The sequence below is a fragment of the Hyaena hyaena genome, unplaced genomic scaffold (genome assembly GCF_003009895.1).
Source record: "Hyaena hyaena isolate Hyena2069 unplaced genomic scaffold, ASM300989v1 scaffold_459, whole genome shotgun sequence".
Classification (NCBI taxonomy): Eukaryota; Metazoa; Chordata; class Mammalia; order Carnivora; family Hyaenidae; genus Hyaena; species Hyaena hyaena.
Window position 1 is genome coordinate 81,060 of NW_024081093.1, and position 21,784 is coordinate 102,843.

A 21,784-nucleotide genomic window follows, 5' to 3' on the forward strand; every position below is an offset into this window, starting at 1 on the left:
TGAAATGATAACCTGAGCTGAGATCAAGAGTCGGACGCTTAAATGACTGAGCCACCCAGGTGCCCCCACAAACCTAATTTTCAAGCTAGAGATTTGCAATAGGAAATATTTGAAAAGGAGAATATCCCCAAATTTCTTCATAAGCCATGAGCTTCTATTATACTACCCAATTCTAAAAACTACTTTAGCCCATTTTACACTGAAGGTTCAAGTGGAGAAACTAAGAGTACAACTAGAAATTATCATGGACAAAAATTTATTTCAACCAGGGCTGGCAAATTTTTTGTGTCAAGAGCCAGAAAGTACACATTTTAGGCTTTGCAGGATACAGGGTTTCTGTCACAAATACTCAAGACTGCTGATGTCAGTGCAAAGTCAGACACGGACCATACAACATGAAGGGCACGGCTGTGTTCCAGGAAAACTTTACTTAGAAAAATACTTACCCTGGTGCTACAGTCTGGCCCCCTCCAATCTAAACTCAGAGACTCTTTTTGGCTCTTACTTGGTCCTGAGCTACAGATTTTAAGGGTTGTGTACAGTCAGCTCAACGGCTGCTGCTTGGATGAAGGAAAGAAAAGACGGGCGAAAGGTCCTGCTCCCAGCCCCTCACCTGCTTGCATTGGAGCTGGACCCGTTTTTATCTTTTTACAAACTGGGCTTCTCTGTAACACTAAGCTTGAGCAAAGGGCTCTGCAGTTTAAAATAAGGGGGTTGTGGGGGGGCGGTAATAGGCAGTAGGGAATGAATCTGATAATTTAGCTGTACAGTCTGAAAAATAAACATCAGACTACTCGAATGTGACAATAAAAACATACGCAGTCCCATTAATTATTCAGTTGACCTTCATAGAACTTTCTGAAAAGGTAATGTGTTCTTCACTTGATTCAAAATAAAAAGAGTCAAAAGCCCCTGCTTGCGAGCCCCCTCCCCACCACTCACACCCCCCGAGACACACTACTCTTTCCTAGGAAACTGTCCAGAGCTTCCTGACACATAAATAAACCAACTCGAATGTATGTAATGTTCTCTTTTTACACAAGAAAGCATACTTTACACTGTTCTATACCTTTTTTCTGCACCATAACTATTTATCTTCAAGATCAATAAATATCCATATTAATAAATAGAAAACCTCTTTTTTTTCAAATAGCTGATATTTTATATTAAAAAAAAAAAAGCTGCACAGATGTAGCCTTATTTATCTCACCTGTCCTGGACATCTGATTTGTTTCTATTCTTTCCCTGCTACAAGCAACTCGGAAATGAATCAGCTGGTAGATGTGTCATTTCGAGCATACTCGAACACACACTCGGAGTAGATTCTCAAAACCAGACTAGCTGCGCTAAGGGTATACGGCTTTGTAACGCAGGCCATTAGAGCGAAAGAGCCCCAGGCAAGGATGGCAGCGACATGCGTGGATGAACCCAGTCCCCCTCACAGGCCGACAAGGCATGCTCTCAGACCTCCAGATTTCTGCCATCCTGAGCAGTGATATTCTGGAGTAGTTTTAAACTTATAGTCACATTATATTGAAGGAGGGCAGGTTTTTGTTTGTTTGTTTGTTTGTTTAAACTAAGCTCTAGGCAAAATGTGGGGCTCGAACTCACAGCCCCAAGGTCAAGAGCTGCATGCTTTACCCACCAAGCCAGCAAGGCACCCCAGGAAGGCATTTTTTCCTACGCTCAAGAACCAACTACTTACATTTCCTCAAATGCAAAATTTCTGTTCACAGACTTTGCCAACTTTTTCTAATGGGTTTTTCTCCTCCTCGGTAACATCTAGGAGTTCTTCATAAATTAATTTTTTTGATGTTTATTTCTTTTTGAGAGAAAGAGACAGACAGAAAGACAGAGGGCAAGCAAGGGAGGGGTAGAGACAGGGAGACACAGAATCGAAAAGCAGGTTCCCCAGGCTCTGGGCTGTCAGCACAGAGCCCGACGTGGGGCTCCAACTAATGAACTGTGAGATCATGACCTGAGCCAAAGCCTGACACACAACCAACGGAGCCACTCAGGCGCCCCTCTTCATAAATTAATAAATTTGCCTTTTACCTCTGTGAGTGGGTTTCGAATATTTCCCCCAGTTTATTACATAATAACTCTGCTTATGTTATGATGCACCTATCTTTTTTCTTAAATGGCTTCCAAATGTTAAGTCAGAATAAGAAAGACCTTTCCCATTTCAGCTTTATAAAACAATTCTCTCATATTCTCTTGTAAACTTTACATTTCATTTTACACATTTCAAGTTTGACCCACTTGGAATTTATTCTGGTATAAAAATAACTTTTGTTTTCTAAATGACTAGGCTTAGGATCTTTTTTACATTAAATTCACAATGTAGTATTTATCGATTTCTATTTTGTCTTTGGTCTGTCTAATCATGTACTAGTATCACTGTGTTTTTTATATTTTTTTTAATGTTTTTTATTTATTTCTGTGAGAGAGAGAGAGAGAGAGAGAGAGAGCGTGAGAAGGGGAGGGTCAGAGAGAGAGGGAGTCACAGAATCTGAAGTAGGCTCCAGGCTCTGAGCTAGCTGTCAGCACAGAGCCCGACACAGGGCTTGAACCCATGAACCGTGAGATTATGACCTGAGCCGAAGTCGGACGCTTAACCTAAGCCACGCAGGCACCCCCACTATGTTTTAATTAGACACGATATTCTATATTTTAGTGACTGGTAGAATTAGTTTCCATTACTTTTTTATTCGGTTTTCCTGGATAACAGTTGGTCAGTTTTCTAGATGACCTTTAGGATCAAGTTGTCTGGTTGTAAATGAAAATCTACGTATTTACTTTAAATCAAATTCTGCTGAATGCATAAGAACTGACTAGTGTCATCCTACCCAAAACCATGACACACCTTTCAAATCTTTTTTGTTGCTAGTGTAAGTAGGGTCTTTTCCTCCATTATGTTTTCTATATGAAAGCTACTGATTTCTACAAATCATCCTTAGGATCAATTGTCTTCAGTAGAGATTCTTCTATTATTTGCAGATTTTTTGGGTTGATTCTCTTGGGCTTTCAAGTTGTACAATCACAAAGTCTGAATGTAGTATTTCTAATTTTATTCTACTGTCTAATTGTGCTGGCTGGTATTGCCAATATAGTATTAAATAGCTGTGTGGATGGTATTTTGTCCTAGCTTTTTAGAAGGATTGTTTACATTGTTTCTCCAATTAACCATGATGCTGAGTTCTGTGCAGATAGATCAGAGTGTACACACACACACACACAACCCTATCTTACTGAATACCAAAACAGTTATTTTCTCAATTGCTTTTCTCCTTAATATAAAAATACTGAACCAGTCACTGCATTATTGGAATCACCACCTCCATCCCCCCGATCATGGTTCTTTTTCTAACATACTGGTAGGTATTTTCTTTAGGACTTTTGCATCCATATTCATATATAAAACTGGTCTGAAGACTGTTTTGTCTTAATCTTTGTCAGATTTTCTTATCAATAAGACTAACTTGGAGGGTTATTTTTTTTAAACCTCTGAAACCATTATAAAGCATTTCAGGGACACCTGGGTGGCTCAATCAGTTAAGGATCCAACTTCATTTCAGGTCATGATCTCGTGGTTTGTGGGTTCGAGCCCCACGTCGGGCTCTGTGCTGACAGCTCCGAGTCTGGAACCTGCTTTGGATTCTGTGTCTCCCTCTCTCTCTGCTCCTCTCCTGCTGTGTGTGTCTATGCATTCTCTCTCTCTCTCTCAAAAATAAACATTAAAAAAAATTTAATAAACAAAAGCATTTTAATTATTTGCTTTTGAAAGGTTTAGTAGAAAAACTGTAAAAAACAACACTGCTCTTTCTCGGTGAGGGGTGCAGAGAGGTAGCTCTTTGATAATTTCTCCAAAAACTTCTATGAAAAACAGTTTAAGTACAGACAGGGGATGAATAATGGTCAGGGTGGCTGAAGGGCTCAAGACTCAGCAACAGAAGAGTCCCTGAGTCCTCCGTGTCTATCACTGAGGTGCGCAGGATGCTGTGCACACTTGAAGGACACGAAGGACAGTCTCACTGGATGTCCCATCCGTGGCTCTCACCTGCTCTCTGGAGCTCCAGGGGCAGTGACCCCTCACGTCCAGCAGGCAGCGCTGGGAGCCCTAACTCATTTTCACCTTTTTAGAAACTGTCTTCATCTTTCTGCCCAGTTAATCTGCCGTTATCTTTTATAGGCCTGGGTGCTGACGGTTCTTGTTCGTGTTTCCCAACCGTAAGACACACCATTCCAACAAGCCTTCACTTACTTTCCTAAAGGAACATGTTCTTTAGGAATATCATTAAATATCTGTTCTGAACAGAACACTGAACAAAGAATATTGTCTTTTCTTTGCGGGAAATTCAATTTTGCACATTTGGAGCTTCTCTGACAGTCTTCTAAATACTTTTTTTTTACTAAATTCTTTTTTTACTTTGGTTTCATTTTCCTTGATTTCCACTCTGTGTGCCTACGTCTTCTTCACTGTCTGGTCTCCTTTTTGCTCCTTCCCATTTCATTTTGTATCTGAGATGGTTTTGTTCTCCTCTCTTCTACTTGTTTCCTGTATCCTGACACCTCATATTTTATCATGTCCTGTCTTCTCACCCTCCTCCTTGATTCTGTACTTCCATGTGTGGTGTTCCTCAGACTGACTGCTTCTTAATCCTTTTCTCCTTTTTTTTTTAAATTCATGATGAAATGTTCATTCAGAATTTTCATCTGTTCTATGACTATTCTGGTGTCTATCCTCCATGTATTAGGTTTTATTAAATTCGGTTCATTTTGGGGGCGCCTGGGTGGCTCAGTCGATTGTGTCCGACTTTGGCTCAGGTCCTCATCTCACGGGTTGTGGGTCCGAGCCCCACATCAGGCTCTGTGCTGACAGCTCAGGGCCTGGAACCTGCTTCGGATTCTGTGTCTCCCTCTCTGTCCCTCCCCCACTTGTGTTCTGTCTCTCTCTGTCTCTCAAAAATAAATAAATGTAAAAAAGAAATTTTTAAAAAATTTGGTTCAATGTTTCACCATTTTTAGAAAACACCATACGTCCTCCCCACAGCGCAGGATGGGTCCTGTGGTGCTGGCGTGACCTTCCTAGCAGGTTCCATCACAAGGGAAACATGCTCGTCCTTCCTGAGCTACTCGCTCTGCCCTCGCCGTATTCTGTACCTCTACTTCTATATGTAAGGAGCCTGTTTGCCATTTCCAGGTAAACTGTTCATGTTTATTGGCATTTCTGGGATCTGTCACCCTGGCCTGTCGTGTTGCCACTTTGGTGACATGACTGTGCTTCCAACACCTGGAGTCTCTGCCGCCCTCTCTCCTTCACTCTCAGACGGGGCAGCTGTCGGTCGCCGTGTCAAAGTCCAGGCCGAAAGGACAAAGACTGCCGCCGCAGACTGCCAAGGTCACCCCAAAGCTTACACATGTAACTTTTCAAAAGAAAAATACTCTAAAATTGATATGCAAAATAAACTTACTTTAAGAGTTCATCTCTTTCTGTCTTCCGTGCAAACACTATATCACTGCATTTGGTCTGGAACCTGACCAGGATTTCCGTCAGCTCATTGTAAAACTGTAAGTAAAGAAATACAAGCAAGAAAACAGAATGATTTCTTAATCTGAAGAAGAACACAATCTAAAGCCCATTTGTCAATCGTGGTTAAAGCTAAAGAACTAAAATCCTCTGCATGACACAGTCACACCACTTAAAGTTCAACAACTTAATACTAAATATGACCTAATATCCCTAAAGACAATGAAATAAGACCATTTTTAGAGAACACCTGTCACCAAAAATTAAATGGGACAAATTATAAGTTTCATGACCATGAGTATGTTCCCAATTCCTAGAGAAAAGGCAACTACTTAATAAAGACAGGAAACCTATTTCAGTGGAAGGATTAGATTACACATTCACTTCAGAAATACAGACATCACTTCAGAACCCCTCAGAGGCATTCCAAAGGCTCTCAGGGATTTTCTCAGCTTGTCTATTTCAACAAAGCATTTTAGACCAAATTAAAATGGTGTCTTACTATCCTATTTCTAAGGCTTCATAGTATTTCTACCCCCTCTTCAGAGGGTTTTACATTCCATCCACTGTATTTGAATTAAGATAACTGTAGTCAATAATCATTATGGTGTTAAAACACCACAAGGTATCATGTATCTGAAAAACTGAAAAAACACCTGTTCCCTCAAAGTAAAGTAAATGATAAAAACAAGTATAATCATTTCCTAAGCTACTTAAAGGAAAGTCAAGAAAATACTTAACATACTTAGTAAGTACCGTGAGATAACAAGTCCATCATGATCCAAGCCAGCAGCACAGAATGTAAAAGCCATACCCTCTCCTCGCCTCCCCACCACAGATCAGCTTCCACTACTCCTGTTCCTGCATAATTCACTCAAATTGGTCAACTTTCTGTCCCCCCAAAAAGTGTCACTGGCTTTGACATCTCTGCGCTAATTCCTTTTACCTGAACTTCCTACATTCTCTGGTAAAATATACAATTCCTTTTTCAACGTTCTCATGAAATAGTGGCACATTAGTTCGAGACAAAGAATAATACAGTCCAACTGGAAAAACTATTAACTTCTGAAACCATATTTTCACATCTGTACTGGTTAACTACTGTTTCTTTTGTACTTCATACCTTTGTGCCCTCCTTCAAATTAGCTACAAGTTCAACAAAGTTGTCATATGCAGTAGCTAAATTCTTCAAAACTTCTTCTCTTAAGTTGGCTTCATTATTAGATTGCTTCATTTTTGAAAATTCCTGGTGTGAGACCTTGTTAAAAGAAAGATTTATATATTTACATTTATCAAGTTGATATAGCTCATAACATTTTTATTGATAATTTTCCCAACTCTATATGAAAATCACTATGATTAGATGCAGGAATTGCTGGAAATTTACCTCATATAATATTTATTTTAGGGTAACACAGTACCTTGAGTCTTTTCTTAAAGTAAAAATACCACAATTCAGTGGTTATCAAAACATAACCCATAACGATTACAGATTTCTGTTAGTGTGCAATATTCGCAAAAAACACAATCCTGACAAAGATTTAATCCAGGTTTATCCTTTCTGTGATTTTTAAACATAAATCTTACTAAAGCAAATAACCTTTACCTGAATATTTTTAAGAAGTTCTTCCTGTTGCTTCAGAGATTCTTGGACTTTCGCTGTGAGACCTCCGTAGGCCCGATCCAGCTCGGTGACAGAAAGAGCTTCCTCGTTTATCACACCATCTTGAGCCAAAGCAGTCAAAAATTTGCTTGTCATGTCAAAATTCACGGACTTCAAGTCATTTTCCAGCCCTTCTCTTTCCTTCTTGATTTCATCAAGATTAGTCAGTAAGGATTTTAAGACATTTACAACCTAAACAATTAAAAGAAAAAACAAACAAAACCCCTTAGTTTAAACTGCCAAAAACACCAGAAGCCAATTTCAAGAAAGGAATTATAGACACAAAGGTTCAGTCAGAGTCAGGAAGAGATGGCTTCTCAGACAGACTGTACATCAGGTCTATTTAGCTCAGACACTGTCCGGTTAGTGGACTCGGATGATCGCAGCAGCGTTGGGCAGGCGGGTTACATGAATCCGTATGAGGTGCCAGAGACTGTGCTAACCACTTCACAAACACAACGGTACCCTGAAGCTACCCACTAGGGTATACACGTATTACTTCCATGCCACAGATAGAGGAAGTGAGCCTCAGAAAAATTAACTTGCCTGAAGTTTCACACTTACTAAGGAACAGAGGTAACACTTGAGACTGAAGTCTGCCTGACTCCAAACTCAATCTCGTAACCACGCTACACCATGTCCCTGTCATGGCTCTGAGGCAGAGGGAGGGATGAGCTGAGTAAGCAGATACCCTGTTTGGCTGGCATGGAGATGGAGAGAGAGAGACATGCAGCTAGAAACAGATACAGATCTATCTGGAGACAGCACCTTAGAGAAAGGGAGCCAGGGATGTAGACAAAAAGCTATAAACTACGCATGTATTTTACACACTGGGAGACAGAAAGGAGGGTGGCTTCCTGTACGTCTCTTTGGATCATTTAGAGTCTGCCTCTGACTCAGCCCAGGCAGCCTCTGACACCCACATGTTCATAAACGGCCCTTCAGAGTCAGTGGTACAGTGCCCGGCACCCCGCTGCTGCCACTAACACACTGTCCCTTTCACTCACAACTCTGCACGCTTGCTGAGGCCACCAGGGAGAGCGCCAACCCTAATAATGCCTGTCGTGCTGGCCCCACGATGCTCAGAAGCGGGCGGGGGCAAAGACAAAGGAAGGGGGACACCCAGGGACCCCTCTACCCCTGTCTGCCCTCTCACCATGGCGTTTCCTACGCCAATGGCTCTCCCCACCCGCTGCCGGCATCCTCGTCCTTGCACCACAGCCCGTTAGCTCCGTGGCAAATGTCCAAAATCACCTTCCTCTGTGAAGACTACAGATCGGAGGAAAAATCTAAATTTCTTCTAATTTTTGGCCTCTGTTTACCACCTACACCTCTGAAGTGTCCTATCTGAAACGCAGGGTCTTCTAAGCCTCCAGAGTCGTGGGAAGAGCTGTGGCTCCTGGAGGTGCAAGAAGCCTCAGGCCTCAGGCGCCCTCAGTGGAAGGAAGCGGACACAGACTCAGCCTCAGGGAGATGCAGTGGGTTTCAGGGGCCCAGTGGAATCTGAGGTTAGATGGGGTGCATAAAACCCGTTTCCAAATGACTTCTGGGATATAGTGTGACATGAAATAAGACGACAGATGTGAGAAATGGGCGCCTGGGCGGCTCAGTCAGTTAAGCATCTGACTCTTGGTTTTGGCTCAGGTCATGGTTCTCTCAGGTTCGTGAGATCGAGCCCCATGTTGGGCTCTGTGCCAACAGCCTGGAGCCTGCTTGGGATTCTCTCTTTCCCTTTCTCTGTGCCCCTCCTCCACTCTCACTCATTCTCTCTCTCTCTTTACATAAACTTAAAAAAAAATGGGGTACCTGGGAGGCTCAGTCGGTTAAATGTCTGACTTCAGCTCAGGTCATGATCTCACAGTTCGTGGGTTCAATCCCCGTGTCAGGCTCTGTGCTGACAGCTCAGAACCTGGAGCCTGCTTCAGATTCTGTGTCTCCCTCTCTCTCTCTGACCCTCCCCTGCTCACCTGTCTCTCTCTCTCTCAGAAATAAATAAAACATTTTAAAAAATGACATGTACATACATAATCTATTATGTATATATGTGTGCACATGAAATTTTTTTAAAAAAGAAAGAAAAGCAGGACAAACCAGAAACTAATAAATAAGGTTGTTTATAGAGAATGAATGGGAACAAGGTAGAAAGAACAGAGATGAGATTTCTCTGCATGCACCTCTGGAATTATGAACATTTTTTACACATTCAAAACACAAAATTAAATCAAAACTTGAATACAGAAACACAAGTACCTACTTATCCACCAAAGTGAAACATGATTATGTAGAAAAAACTGTCTCAGCCCTGACTGCATTCCCTTCATGGGACATTAAGACTTAGGTACTGTGTAACCAAGGGTACCGTACCTCCTGGAAAACTCCACTTCGCGATCTGCAAAACAAAAGTAAGAGTGCCTAGCCCAGAACTGCTGTGGAGACTGCAAGAGTTCGTATCGAGTGCTCAGAGTGATCTGTAACACAGGGTAAGGGCTCAACGGCGTGGCAGCCATTACTATTAGCTGGCAGGAAGGTTTTACGGTCTAACCCTATGCCTGGGCGCGCTGCAGAATAACGAGGCTTACGAAGCTATACAAGAAGAAGAGAGGAACAATGAGGAACAGATTAAGAATTAAAGTATTTATTTTGCTGGACTGTAACTACTTCTGTAATTACAGGACACATCTTGCAGGGGGAGAGGGGTGCAACGGGACAGGACCTGAAAAGGCTGTTGTCCTATTTTAAAGGGATCATGGAACCTCAACCATGACTGTTGACTCTATGTGAAGGCTGTTTCGCTATTAGAAAAATGCCACTTATCTTTCTCTCAGTTGTGTCCAAAACAAGCCAGTAGCCAAGTAAAAAAAAGCTGAGGGAAAAACAGGAATATGTAAAACCAGTTTGAAAAAAAACAGTCTACTACACAAAGCTGGAAGTCAGGGACACCATAACACTATTATCTAGAAATAGATGGCAATCTCTTCCATAGTGTAGCAACTAAGATCCTCTCATCAAATAATGGGTCACAACTGTGGGGGCAGCACCCAGCTTAGCTAACAAGCTTAGCTAAGAGAAGACAGGGCCCACGTGGACACAGCCTCCTCTTCAGTGAAGAGGTAAGTGTACGTACACAGGCAGCAGAGTGAAGCGGACCCCGGCAGAAAGTGGAGAGCCACGAGTTCTAATCCCAGCTCCACTATGAAGAAAAGCTAATCCTAACTTTTATGGTGGTCAGTTTTCTACTCAGTGATTAAAAAAAAAGGACTAAAGATCTATTTAGTAAGTCCTATTCTATTCCAAAATGCTAGGATTCTTAACTCTCTGAAAAAAATGCCATTTGAAACAACCAACTTATAAATGAAATCTCAGACCACCCCACACAGTCTTTCTACGACAAACATTCTTTTCTTTTTTCCCCAAACTATCATATACACTAGTTTAACCCTATTTTAGACTGTATGATACTGGCCTCATTTTAACAGAATGAATACAGCAGAAAATGAATTAAACTGCTTCTACAAATGAATGACCAGAATAGTAAGAAAAGTAAACCACGGCCTACATCTCTTACCCATTCAAAGTCTGAGGATTAATGTGTTACCAAGTTTGAGTATAGAAGTAATTAGAATCCCTACGCACTGCCGTGTTCAATGATGCAGCACCGTCTACAACAGGTAAGGTATGGAAACCTGAAGCCTCATCGATGGATAAATGAATAAAGATGCGGTGTACACACACACAGAGGAATATTCAGTTATAAAAAAAGAATGAAGGACTGCCAAGGTGGCTCAGTCGGCTAAGCACTGGACTCCTGATTTTGGCTCAGGTCATGATCTCACAGCTCGTGAGATGGAGCTCCACGTCGGGCTCTGTGCGGACAGCATGGAGCCTGCTTGGGATTCTCTCTCTCTGCCCTTTCCCCACTCGCACTGTCCCTCTCTCTCTCAAAATAAACATTAAGAAAAATGAAATCTTGCCATTTGTGACTTGAATATGCCTTGAGGGCATTATGCTAAATGAAAGTAAGTCAGACAGAGAAAGACAAATACCCCCATGATCTCATTTATATGGAATCAAAAAGAAAACCAAGCTCGCAGATACAGAGAACAGACTGCTGGCTGACTGAAGCGGGGAGGGGAATGGGCAAAAAAGATGAAGGGGGTCCAAAACTTCCATTAATTAAATAAAGAAGTCATGTGGAGATGATGGAAAGCATGGTAACTACGGCTAATAATACTACACTGCATATCTGAAAGTTGCTGATAGTAGATCTTAAAAGTTCTCAACAAAAGAAAAACAATTCTATAACTACGTGCTGGACTGATGTTGACCAGGTTTATGATGATGATCATTTCACAATACAAACAAATACCGGATCATTACGGTGTGCACCGGAAATACACTGTATGTCAATTATACCTCAATTAAAAAATTTTTTAAATAATAATTTGAATCCTGTGGTATTTATTTTCTGTGTTTCATAAACAGCTCCAATTAGCTTTCAACTGCAGTTAACTACATCCTTTCATAGTTAGGTTACCAGTGGTTATCATTCCATCAACACTTTTGAATCCCTTTGTGCTGGGTACTGTTCTCAGTTCTAAAATACAACTACTAACAAAAGCAAAGTCTCTCCTTCATGTGGGGGGCCAGGAGAAGTGAGGGGAGGATTACGCAAATACACAAAAATAGAGCAACATGGTAGACAATGACAAAGAAAGGGAAAGGGGGACATCTGGAGCTTTAATGAAAAAGAAGCAGGAGCCAAGCAAAACGGAAGAAAGACCCCGACGGAAGGAAAGCAAATGTCAAAGTCCTGAAGCAGGAACGAACTTCACCAACAACAGAAAAGGCCAGAATGGCTGAGACGCGATAAAGGCAGGAAGGCAGGAATGAGGTCACCTGAATCACTTCACCTTTAAGACCCATGGCTGCCGCACACTCCTCCTGTGAAGAACCAGACGGAAGGGAAAAAAGACAAACGTGTTTTGCCTTTGTGAGCCACTGTCTCCATTAGAGCTATTCAGCTCTGCCTTTCTGGTGGGAAAGCAGCCATGGACGTTTGAAACGCAAAGGACAGAGTGCGACTCTGCTCCCACACACATGTATGATGGGTACTAGGATCTGGATTTCATGTAACGTTCATATCATTTTCTCAACCATTTCAAAACGCAAAAAGCATTCTCGGCTCACAGGTGGGCAGGCTGGACTGAGCCCGCAGGCCACACGCGCCGGGCCCACGCAAGTGCCCAAAGTCTGTGGCACCTAACGTCACCAACACGCACACACTCAGTGAGACCACAGCTTTATGCCCAGAGGAGGGGACACGAGACCACGCTGACGACAGGCCAGCAGGAGCCTGGCCACACGCAGGGCTACCCAGGGGTTTCCATCTCTCTCGTAGGACCACAGGGCCACTGTTTCTGGCACATAACACGTCTTCGACAAGCGTTTGGTGAGTAAATGAATGAAGAGCTGTCAGTCAATCTCGACACCGGTCTGCACGCTTTCTGTTCTGGAAAACTAAGGGTAAATAAAAGCTGCACTTGCTGATCACCCAGTAGTCTAGAAGATGACTCTGTGAACCAGAAAAAAGCCCTAGAAGGATACATGGCCCTGGATAGTGCTACTTTGTGAACCATCTCTGAGGAGATGGAAGATTTTCTCCCAAAGGCACCCTTCCATCGCCTGAGGCGGACACAATACTGTGAGTATAAGTGGATATCACTTTTGTACCAAAAAAAAAAAAAAAAAACCCCACAAAAAACCCACATGCCCCTTCCTCTGGGCAGACTCAGCCCTACGGCAGGGCCAAGCCTCGGCTGACCAAGTGAAGACAAGATTCTGCACCCCAGGAGATCAGGCACACAATCACAGCACGGTCCTAAATATTCAAAACAAATTACCCATAGCTTGCAAAATTTTTCAGAGTAAATCAGTAGGTAAAAACAAATGCCCAATGAGACCAAGAGAGACAGGAGGCCCCTTCCCAATAAAAGAAAAAAGAGCGCGACCATTGAGATCGGACTACCTTAATAAAATGTGTACTTTGTATCACTTTAACACCAGATTTCACACGACTGCGTTTTTGTCATAAAAAACTCTGGCTACAACGTCATCTACGATGACAGCTATCTGAAATGGCTTTGATAAAGGCTCCCGACGAACGGGTACATGGAGCCCTGACGTTTTCTGCTGCTCCTGTGCAGAGAATCTGGCCTCGGGGATGGGACTTCACGCTGACCGTACCAGGCCCCCTCCCCTGTACCACCACCATGAATCAACAGCCGCAGAGGGTGACACGCCCGTGCTAACGCAACTGTGCTCAGCACAGACTGTCTCCGCAATTCTCTGCACGCAGGAAACCAATGGACAGAGGCCGAGTAAGTTCTGAGTCACTGACAAGACGACACAAAGGCAAAGCAGAGAGGGGCCTTGACCGGCTAGGCTGATGGAGCATGCGACTCTGGATCTCGGGGCTGTAGGTTCGAGCCCCGTGTCGGGGGTAGAGACTAGTTACAAATAAACCGGGAGGGAGGACGGGAGGGAGGACACAAGCGGATACGCAGCAGCCATTCTCCCTTCCCGAAAATAAAAGAAGGGCCACTTTGTGGCTGTCCTGTGGTCTGCAGTCTCTGTTCCTCCCAGATTAATCTAAGCAGCTCCCTTCTTCCTCCCTCCCGTTTCCTTAAAGCACCTAATAGATACTCCTGGCTCCGTCAGGTCCCCCCACCCGTAGAGACCTGGCTTCTGTGCACATTCAACCACGCGGTCTTTGCTGCGGGGCCCATTTCCAGCGAACCTCCGGGGGTGCCTCTGGACACCCCCACTCACTCAGTCCTTCTGGGGTTTGTGTGTCTGCTCTGCCTGCCCGTCTGCTCTGTTCTCACCGTGTGCCAGTGCCTTAAGAAGCCTCTTAGGAGACGCTAGCATTTAGGTGCTTCATCACGTAACCTGCACAGCGAACTTTCTGTAGCTACAACGCTTCCACGCCTCTACCTGTATCGCAGCCCCTCGTGGACTCGTGTACGTGTCCCACACTGGGCGGGAACTGAGGGGAAGGCTGTGTGACATGCATCTGACTGTCCCCAGGCCCGAGCACAGTGCCCTACAAGGAGGCACCCAACAAGTCCTGGTTGAATAAATACATGAGATGCTCCTGTGGAAAGACGAGGCACAACACTGTAACTTCTGAGACCCACTATCCCGGGAAAGTCACCTATTTCAAGACATTCTCAGCAAACAGTTCTTGCCCTTTGGCCCGTTCTGCTATGCACCCCAGGGCCTCTACCTCATTCTACTCCGTCGCCTCACAGCAGTCAGCCACTAATGCACAGCTGCACCTTCTCGCCTCAGGACTTTCTGACCCCCATGCCCCACTATGGGCTCCCTCCCTGTCACAAGCAGAAATCCACGCTGCCGTCACCCACTGGTTAACACACACGGCTGGCTGGCCATCCCTTCTGAGACACTCCCCCAGGAATCTGGTGGAGGGCAGTAGAGCACGACGTAACAAAGGGCAATAAACTGTGTGGTCAGAAGGACATCTGATCAAACCCAATCCTCCTGCTTCAAGGAAGTTTCTATGCTTCCAGCCTCTTCCTTTTATAAAACCTGACGTACGTACTGAGTATCCAGCACCGAGCTCAGGGGAAACATTCAGTAAATGGAAATCACCATCATAGGACAGTAATATCACCAATGTAATTACATATTACACAGTGTATACATCCTGTGATCTATGAACCTCAATTCATGTCTGCGTTTTGGAAAAGATGACCAAGAGAAACCGTCAGTCCGCCATGTCCCCGGCGGCCTGACGCCACCCGCCCGGAAGCGCAGCCTCTCACCTCGCTGCCCTGCATGGTCTTCGCTGGGTTGGCAGAAGGGATGGCAGCGTTGAGCTCAGGCTCCGGCTTACACAGAAGCGCGATGGTGTTTCGGTGCGACTGGTAGCGCTCCTTCACTTGCCCGTCTGCTTGCACAGCCTTGTCCAGGACGGACCTGAAGCTGGTTCCCTCTGTGGGGGAAGGAAACGTCACCTGAGCGCAGCCCTGACCTAACAGCAACACCTGTGGGCTGCTCAGACCTTTGGCTCAGTGCTCCAAATGTACTGCTGTCCCCTCTTCTGGGGGGCCCTGTTCACTAGAGAACAGAAACTGAGCTCCTGTCTCTCTTGACAATTTTTGTTTCTGGAGAACTGCACAGTAAGACCTTAGAATACGTTTGTGGTTATTTTCTCTCACCCCCCCCAAAAAAAGCTAGTTGACATCAGTCTAATCTTTTCCTATAATCTCACTAAGACAGAAACACTCCAAAAATTGTTACAACTTACTTACAAAGTATCCCCCTTTCAAAGGATCACTGCTTCAACTTGACTTTAAAGAACAGCAAATATATTTTTAGAAAATCTCAATAGTACTAATGTCTTTTACAGAGAAGTAAAACAAGTCTTGAGCTATCACAAAGACATTTATCTAACAAGCACAAAATCTTAATAATTAAAGTCTTAAAAAATAATAAGTTGACTTCAAATTAACTGGTGGGGGCGCCTGGGTGGTTCAGCTGGTTAAGCGTCCGACTTCAGCTCAGGTCATGAGCTCGCGGTCTGCGAGTTCAAGCCCCGCGTCGGATTCTGTGCTGACAGCTCAGAGCCTGGAGCCTGTTTCAGATTCTGTGTCTCCCTCTCTCTCTCTGACCCTCCCCTGTCTGTGCTCTCTCTCTCTCTCTCAAAAGATAAATATTTTAAAAATTTTTTTTAATTAACTGGTAAAACTCCTATTTTCCACCCACCACTAAGTGAAATGAAATTATAAAACTGTACGCATATAATATGACCTCATTTATTTTTTTAAAATATACAGAGCTTCATAGCAGTTCCCAGGACCACTGATATCTGCCTAGTGGCTATGGGGATGCTCTTAAAAGAAGAAAAAGAAAAAAAGATGCACAGTGGAACAGGAAAAGAGTCAAAGAATCACTTTAATTTTACTTTATACCATTTTTAAGAATCTGAACTCCTTACAATAAACACGGACTACCTCTGTTACTTATTTATTGCCTTACACTGAGCTGAAGAAAAACACCTGTGTTTTCATAGTAATAGTTTCAGTAACAACTGGTTTAAAAACACCCTAATTTTTAAAATTTTTTAAAATGTTTTATTTATTTCTGAGAGAGAGAGAGAGAGAGAGAGAGAGAGAGACACGTGAGCAGGGGAGGGTCAGAGAGGGAAGCACACACAGAATCTGAAGCAGGTTCCAGGCTCTGAGCTGTCAGCACAGAGCCCGAAGTGGGGCTCGAATCCACGAACTGTGAGATCATGACCTGAGCCGAAGTTGGACACTTAACTAAGCCACCCAGGCGCCCCCAAATGACCCTAATTTAATCAAGCAAAAATGTGGGTCCAAATTGGGAATTTACTGCGCACCTTATTCAGAAGAGCATACGACTCTTGATCTCAGGGTTGTGACTCTGAGCCCCATGTTGGGTGCAGAGATTACTCGAAAATAACATCTTTAAAAAAACAGAGAACTTATTCAAGTGAAAGCCATTTATGCACATTTTTACCTGCTCTTAAAGGCTTATAGAGATCATTAGATGGTGTCCTTTGCCAGCGTTCCTTGAATTTTGCTCTTAAATCGTTGTCAGTCGCTTCTTCTTCATCCAACAATCTTAATGACTTTTAAAAAGGAGGCAAAGCAGAATGAAATATCATTTCTGATAGTAAAAAATTTAAAACATCTCTTAAATGATCAGACTCAATACAGGTGAGAGTTAGTGAGGTGGGAATACTGCTACTTTACTGGAATACAAATTGGTACAACAGTTTTTGTTGCACAAATCCAACTTAGAACATATTTAACACAAAGTCTTATAAAATGTAAGGCTGCGTTTAGCCATTACCTGACTCAGTAAATTAAAAAGGAAGAATAGCTAAGCGATTATGGACATCCATACACCAAAACTACTTTAAACAGAGATTCTTTTTAAGATCAAAACAAACAGAAAGCCTTTAAGCCTCAGAAGGCAGACACAAAACAAAAAGACATTTAATTTAACTACATGAAAACAGAAGATTCAGACTTCTGTCCCGGCACAACGAAGCACAGGTGACATATAAAAGATGCCCTCAGCAGGTTATCAGAGAAGAGAGCACCAGCGGGGGCGCGAGCACGCCGGCGGACACGAGCGCGGGGGCTCCGGCAGCTGGGCGCGGACACCTGCCAACGCCTCTGCTCGACACTAGAGGAACCATTTCAGGCTTTGGGGGCTTCTGTGCACGGTGACACTGTGGGCTTTCCCGTGAGATCAGGGACAAATCAAGAATGTCTGCTCTTACCACTTCAACACTGTACTGGTCAGGGCAATCAATCAATCAATCAATCAATCAATGGCATCCAAAAAGGAAGAAGTAAAACTATCTCTACTTGCAGATTACCTGAAAATCCTTAGGAATCCACAAAATAACCATTAGAAATAGTAAACAAATTCAGTAAAGTTACAGAATACAAAAGAAACATACAAAATCAGTTGCATTTCTATACTCTAGCAACGAACAATCCAAAAAGGAAATTAAGACAATTCCATCTACAATAGCATCAATAAGAATAAAATACGTAGGAATAAATTTAACCAAGGAAGTGCAACATTTATACCCTAAAAGTTACAAAACACTGTTGAAAGAAACTGAAGAAGACCTAAATAGATCTGTATTCACGGATTAGAAGACTTAATATTGTAAAGACTGGCAATACTCCCAATATGATCTAAACATGCAGGGCAGACGCTATCAAACTACTAACTTCAGGATTTTCTATATAAAGGTTAAGTCAAAACCACAATGAGACACCACTTCATGCCACAAGCATGGCTAGAATGAAGAAACAGAACAAGTGTAAGGGTTGGCAAGGATTCAGAGAAACTGGAACCTTCCCACACTGCTGTAAGAACGGAAAATGGGTAGCTGCTCCGGAAAATCGTTCCTGAAAAAATGAACGTAGAATTCCTACATGATCCAACCACTCCACTCCTCTGTAAACACCGAAAAGGGCTGAAAACAGGTGCTAAAAAAAGAAAATGTTCTCAAGTAGCATCATTAATAACCAAAAAAGTGAACCATCCCAAATATCTACTGCCAGTAAGTGGATACACAGTATGTGATACAAGAGTACAATGAAGTATTATTCACCTGTAAAAAGGAGTTAAGTGCTGACACTACAACTCGGATCTGAACTTGAAAACCTCACGCTCAGTGTCAGAAGGTAAAAGGCACACATACTGTTTATGATTCCATTTACATGAAATGTCCACAAAAAGCAAATCCAGAGACAAAAATCAGATCAGCAGCCGCCTAGAGCAAGGGGCAGAGGGTAATGGGGGGGGAGGGGGGCAGACACACTGAAACTGGACAGTGCTGGTGCTTGCACAAACCAGACGAATGCACTAAATGCCACCCTCTTGTACACTTTCAGGAAAGGTTAAAATGATGAATTTTATGTTATGCAAATGTTACCTCAAAAACAGACATGCAGTTGTGAAATAAACACAGGAGATTGTTTTTTTTTAAGAATTAGGTGTGTTGAAAACAAAAGGTATCAATAAAGTGAAAAACAAAACCTCAACAGAATGGCCGAAAAGCACAAAAAGCACACGCTAGTAATGAATTAATGAGCCAGAAGGCTGGCCAGAGGCAGTCTCCCAGAAAGAATGACAGCACAAAGAGAAAAAGTCAAAGAAATGTTGAGAGACAGGCAAACTGATCACCATCAAAAGAACCCCACCCATCTAACAGAAATTCGTTAGGAGATAACGGAGAAAAAGAAGTAACTGAAGCAAGAGAATCTGTGGACAGGGAGGGAAGATTAAAAGGACCCAACAGATCCCCAGCAAAGACAAACTGGTTATAAAAATTAAACTAACTGGACACTTAATGTTTCTAAAAATCAAGACTAAACTAAATTTCTAAAAGCTACCAGAGAGAAGAACATTCACAAAGCATACCAGCTTCACAACCCTACTCCCCAACTCACAACCTACTTACAAAGTAATAGTCACTACTTCACAAGGCTGTTAGAAACCTCAAATAAGATAAATAAAAGTACCTTGTGTGAAGACAGGCAGGCAACATACATATACCATACACACTAATAATGCTGGTTTTCTGTAATTTATAAGGTAAGCTTTTTACACTTTTTACATTTTTGTTAGCATTTATAACAAAAATGCTTCTCACAACAACATTGAATTACAGTATTTCTACAGGCAATGTTCTTTTCCACAATACTTGTTTCAAAATCAAATATGCATCATCTAATCAATGACATCTTAAAATCAAGGAAATATAGTAATATTTAAGTAACTACTAACTAGCAGGCACATGCATGATCCTCTTCATTGCTATCTTATGTGATAAATACTATTCTCCCATTTTTTTGGCTAAGTAAACTGAGACATAATTATTAAGTAATCAGCCCAAGGTCACAGCTAAGAATGAAACCTGGGAATCAAATACAACTCCCAACACTGAAGAATGGTTTGTGACTCTAACTTCTTACTAAATGCCCCTGGACTGCGATTTGCCTGCGATACCTGCATTTTCCAGTGTTGTCTTCCCACCACTATCAATGACTTCTTGCTGCTTTCACTTACGTGCGATCTTAAATAGCACTGTCCAAGTTTTTCTCCCTCCATCTATCTACAGCTGTAAAGTCCTTTCCATTGCACCAGCAGATAACAAGCTTGTTTGACATAAGAATCAACAAAGTTTTAAAGAACTATAAGGAATTCACACGAATAAAGTCTATGACCTTAAGAGCAGTGTCTGTTAAATATTCACGTGCACACAAATCACCCTGCGATCTTGTTAAATGCAGATCCTGATTCAGAGGGTCTGAGATGCTGCCCTTCTGACAAGCTCAGTACAGCAAGGCTTTGGCACTGAACTACAGAACATCAACTCTGTTTGCTTTCAATCTGATTACTAACTACGTCTGCATATATGAGGTTGGTAACACTGATGGTATAATATAGAACCACTCATGAATCAGATTCCCCAGGCCAATACCACAGTAAGTTTTCATTTAAGTTTTCTAACTTTTTCCAATAGCTAATATGCCATCACCACCGTCTCTGTATCGGTTAGTATAATCACCATACGCTCATCATCATAGTAATATAATCGTAACAGTAGTAATAGCTATCATTTCTTAAACACATACTATGTTCCATAGGCTACAGGTTTCACTATTTTACTTTAGATAATCCTTGGGGGGAAACCCTCGGGAGGTGAATATTCCCCTCCCCACAACTCACACTGTACAGATGACCCTTGAATCACACAGCTTTGAATTTTGTAGGTCTGGTTACATGTGGACTTTTTACAGCACAATATTATAAATGTATGGTTCTTAAGTTTTTATTATTTTCTTTATGATTCTAATAACATTTTTTACTTTAAAAAATAAAAAATATTTATTACTTTAAATATCATATAGGAATATGATATTTATAACATGCATAATATGTGCTAATCAACTGTTTATGTCACCAGTAAGGTTTCCAGTCAACAGTAGGTTATGAGTAGTTATGTTGGGGGGAGTCCAAAGTTATACTTGGATTTCTGACTGCATGGGGGGGGGTCAGCGCCCCATGTGGGTCAAGGGTCAACTGTCCCTGTCCCAAAGTACTTGGAAATGATGTAAATGCAATATTCTCTGCAAGTCAACTGAAAATTAAAACAGTATGGATGAAAGCACTGATTAACAGCAGTCACCTGAAAGATGTGCCTCCTCAAGTGGCAAAAGCCACTATAACCATCTGAATATATTTACTGCTACAGAAAGAAATGAATCAATGAGGGCACAGAGGTGAAGGCACTGTAAAATGAGAGTGACACTGTCAAGCACTGACTTCAGCCAAAAACTTCAGTGTTCCACACCAATTGATAAAACCCCTCTCTTACTGGAAGACGGATGCAGTGGGGTTACCAAACATTGGGTGGCCTAACCACCTCAGTCTGATTCTACATTTACCAAGGAATCTAATCTTTCATAGGAAACCATTAATAATGAAGACGCTACAGTTTGTGTGACAGTAATTTCTCACAGTACACCAACATTACATGACGGTCACATGAGTCTCATTAATGTGCCTTCACATACCCTTAAGGCACGTACGAATCCATTCTCACTCAACCAGAACTCCTCTTGAAGTTGAAAGGCAGGCTCTGAGCCCCAGTAAATTCATCGAGACAGTGAGTATTACCCTAGGAAACGCAACAAAAGAACACCTGGACACCAAGATGTAGAGCAGTTGTTACTTGAAAAACAAATCTCTAAAACATACCTCATCTAGGATTTCTCTATTTCTTTGTAGTAGTTCCGGCAGCTCTTTAATCAACTGATCAACAGTCTGGATGCCTCCCTGTTCAATCACAGATGTGGATTTAGTCAATATAGACTGAGGCACAGTATCTCCAGATACATCTTCAATTGCTGCTGGGAGATTAAGGGAAGCTAACACCCTGAAAAAATGAGACACTGTGTCATCCAGAGGTCTAAACCACCTTTAAAACATTAATCTCCTATATATCTGAA

The 21,784-nt window shown here is 42.4% G+C and overlaps 1 protein-coding gene across 2 annotated transcripts in view; it reads right to left on the minus strand.

The window, feature by feature from the left end:
- Window positions 1-21,784, minus strand: part of LOC120246258 (programmed cell death 6 interacting protein) — a 70,807-nt gene that overhangs the window by 6,294 nt on the left and 42,729 nt on the right. For both annotated transcript variants that reach the window (XM_039253730.1, XM_039253729.1), the window contains exons 10-15: window positions 21,534-21,711; window positions 16,758-16,869; window positions 15,038-15,207; window positions 7,137-7,385; window positions 6,654-6,788; window positions 5,475-5,569 (exon numbers count right to left, since the gene is read on the minus strand). In XM_039253730.1, the coding sequence (XP_039109661.1) occupies window positions 5,475-5,569; window positions 6,654-6,788; window positions 7,137-7,385; window positions 15,038-15,207; window positions 16,758-16,869; window positions 21,534-21,711 (939 nt within the window). The remainder of the gene's footprint in view (window positions 1-5,474; window positions 5,570-6,653; window positions 6,789-7,136; window positions 7,386-15,037; window positions 15,208-16,757; window positions 16,870-21,533; window positions 21,712-21,784) is intronic.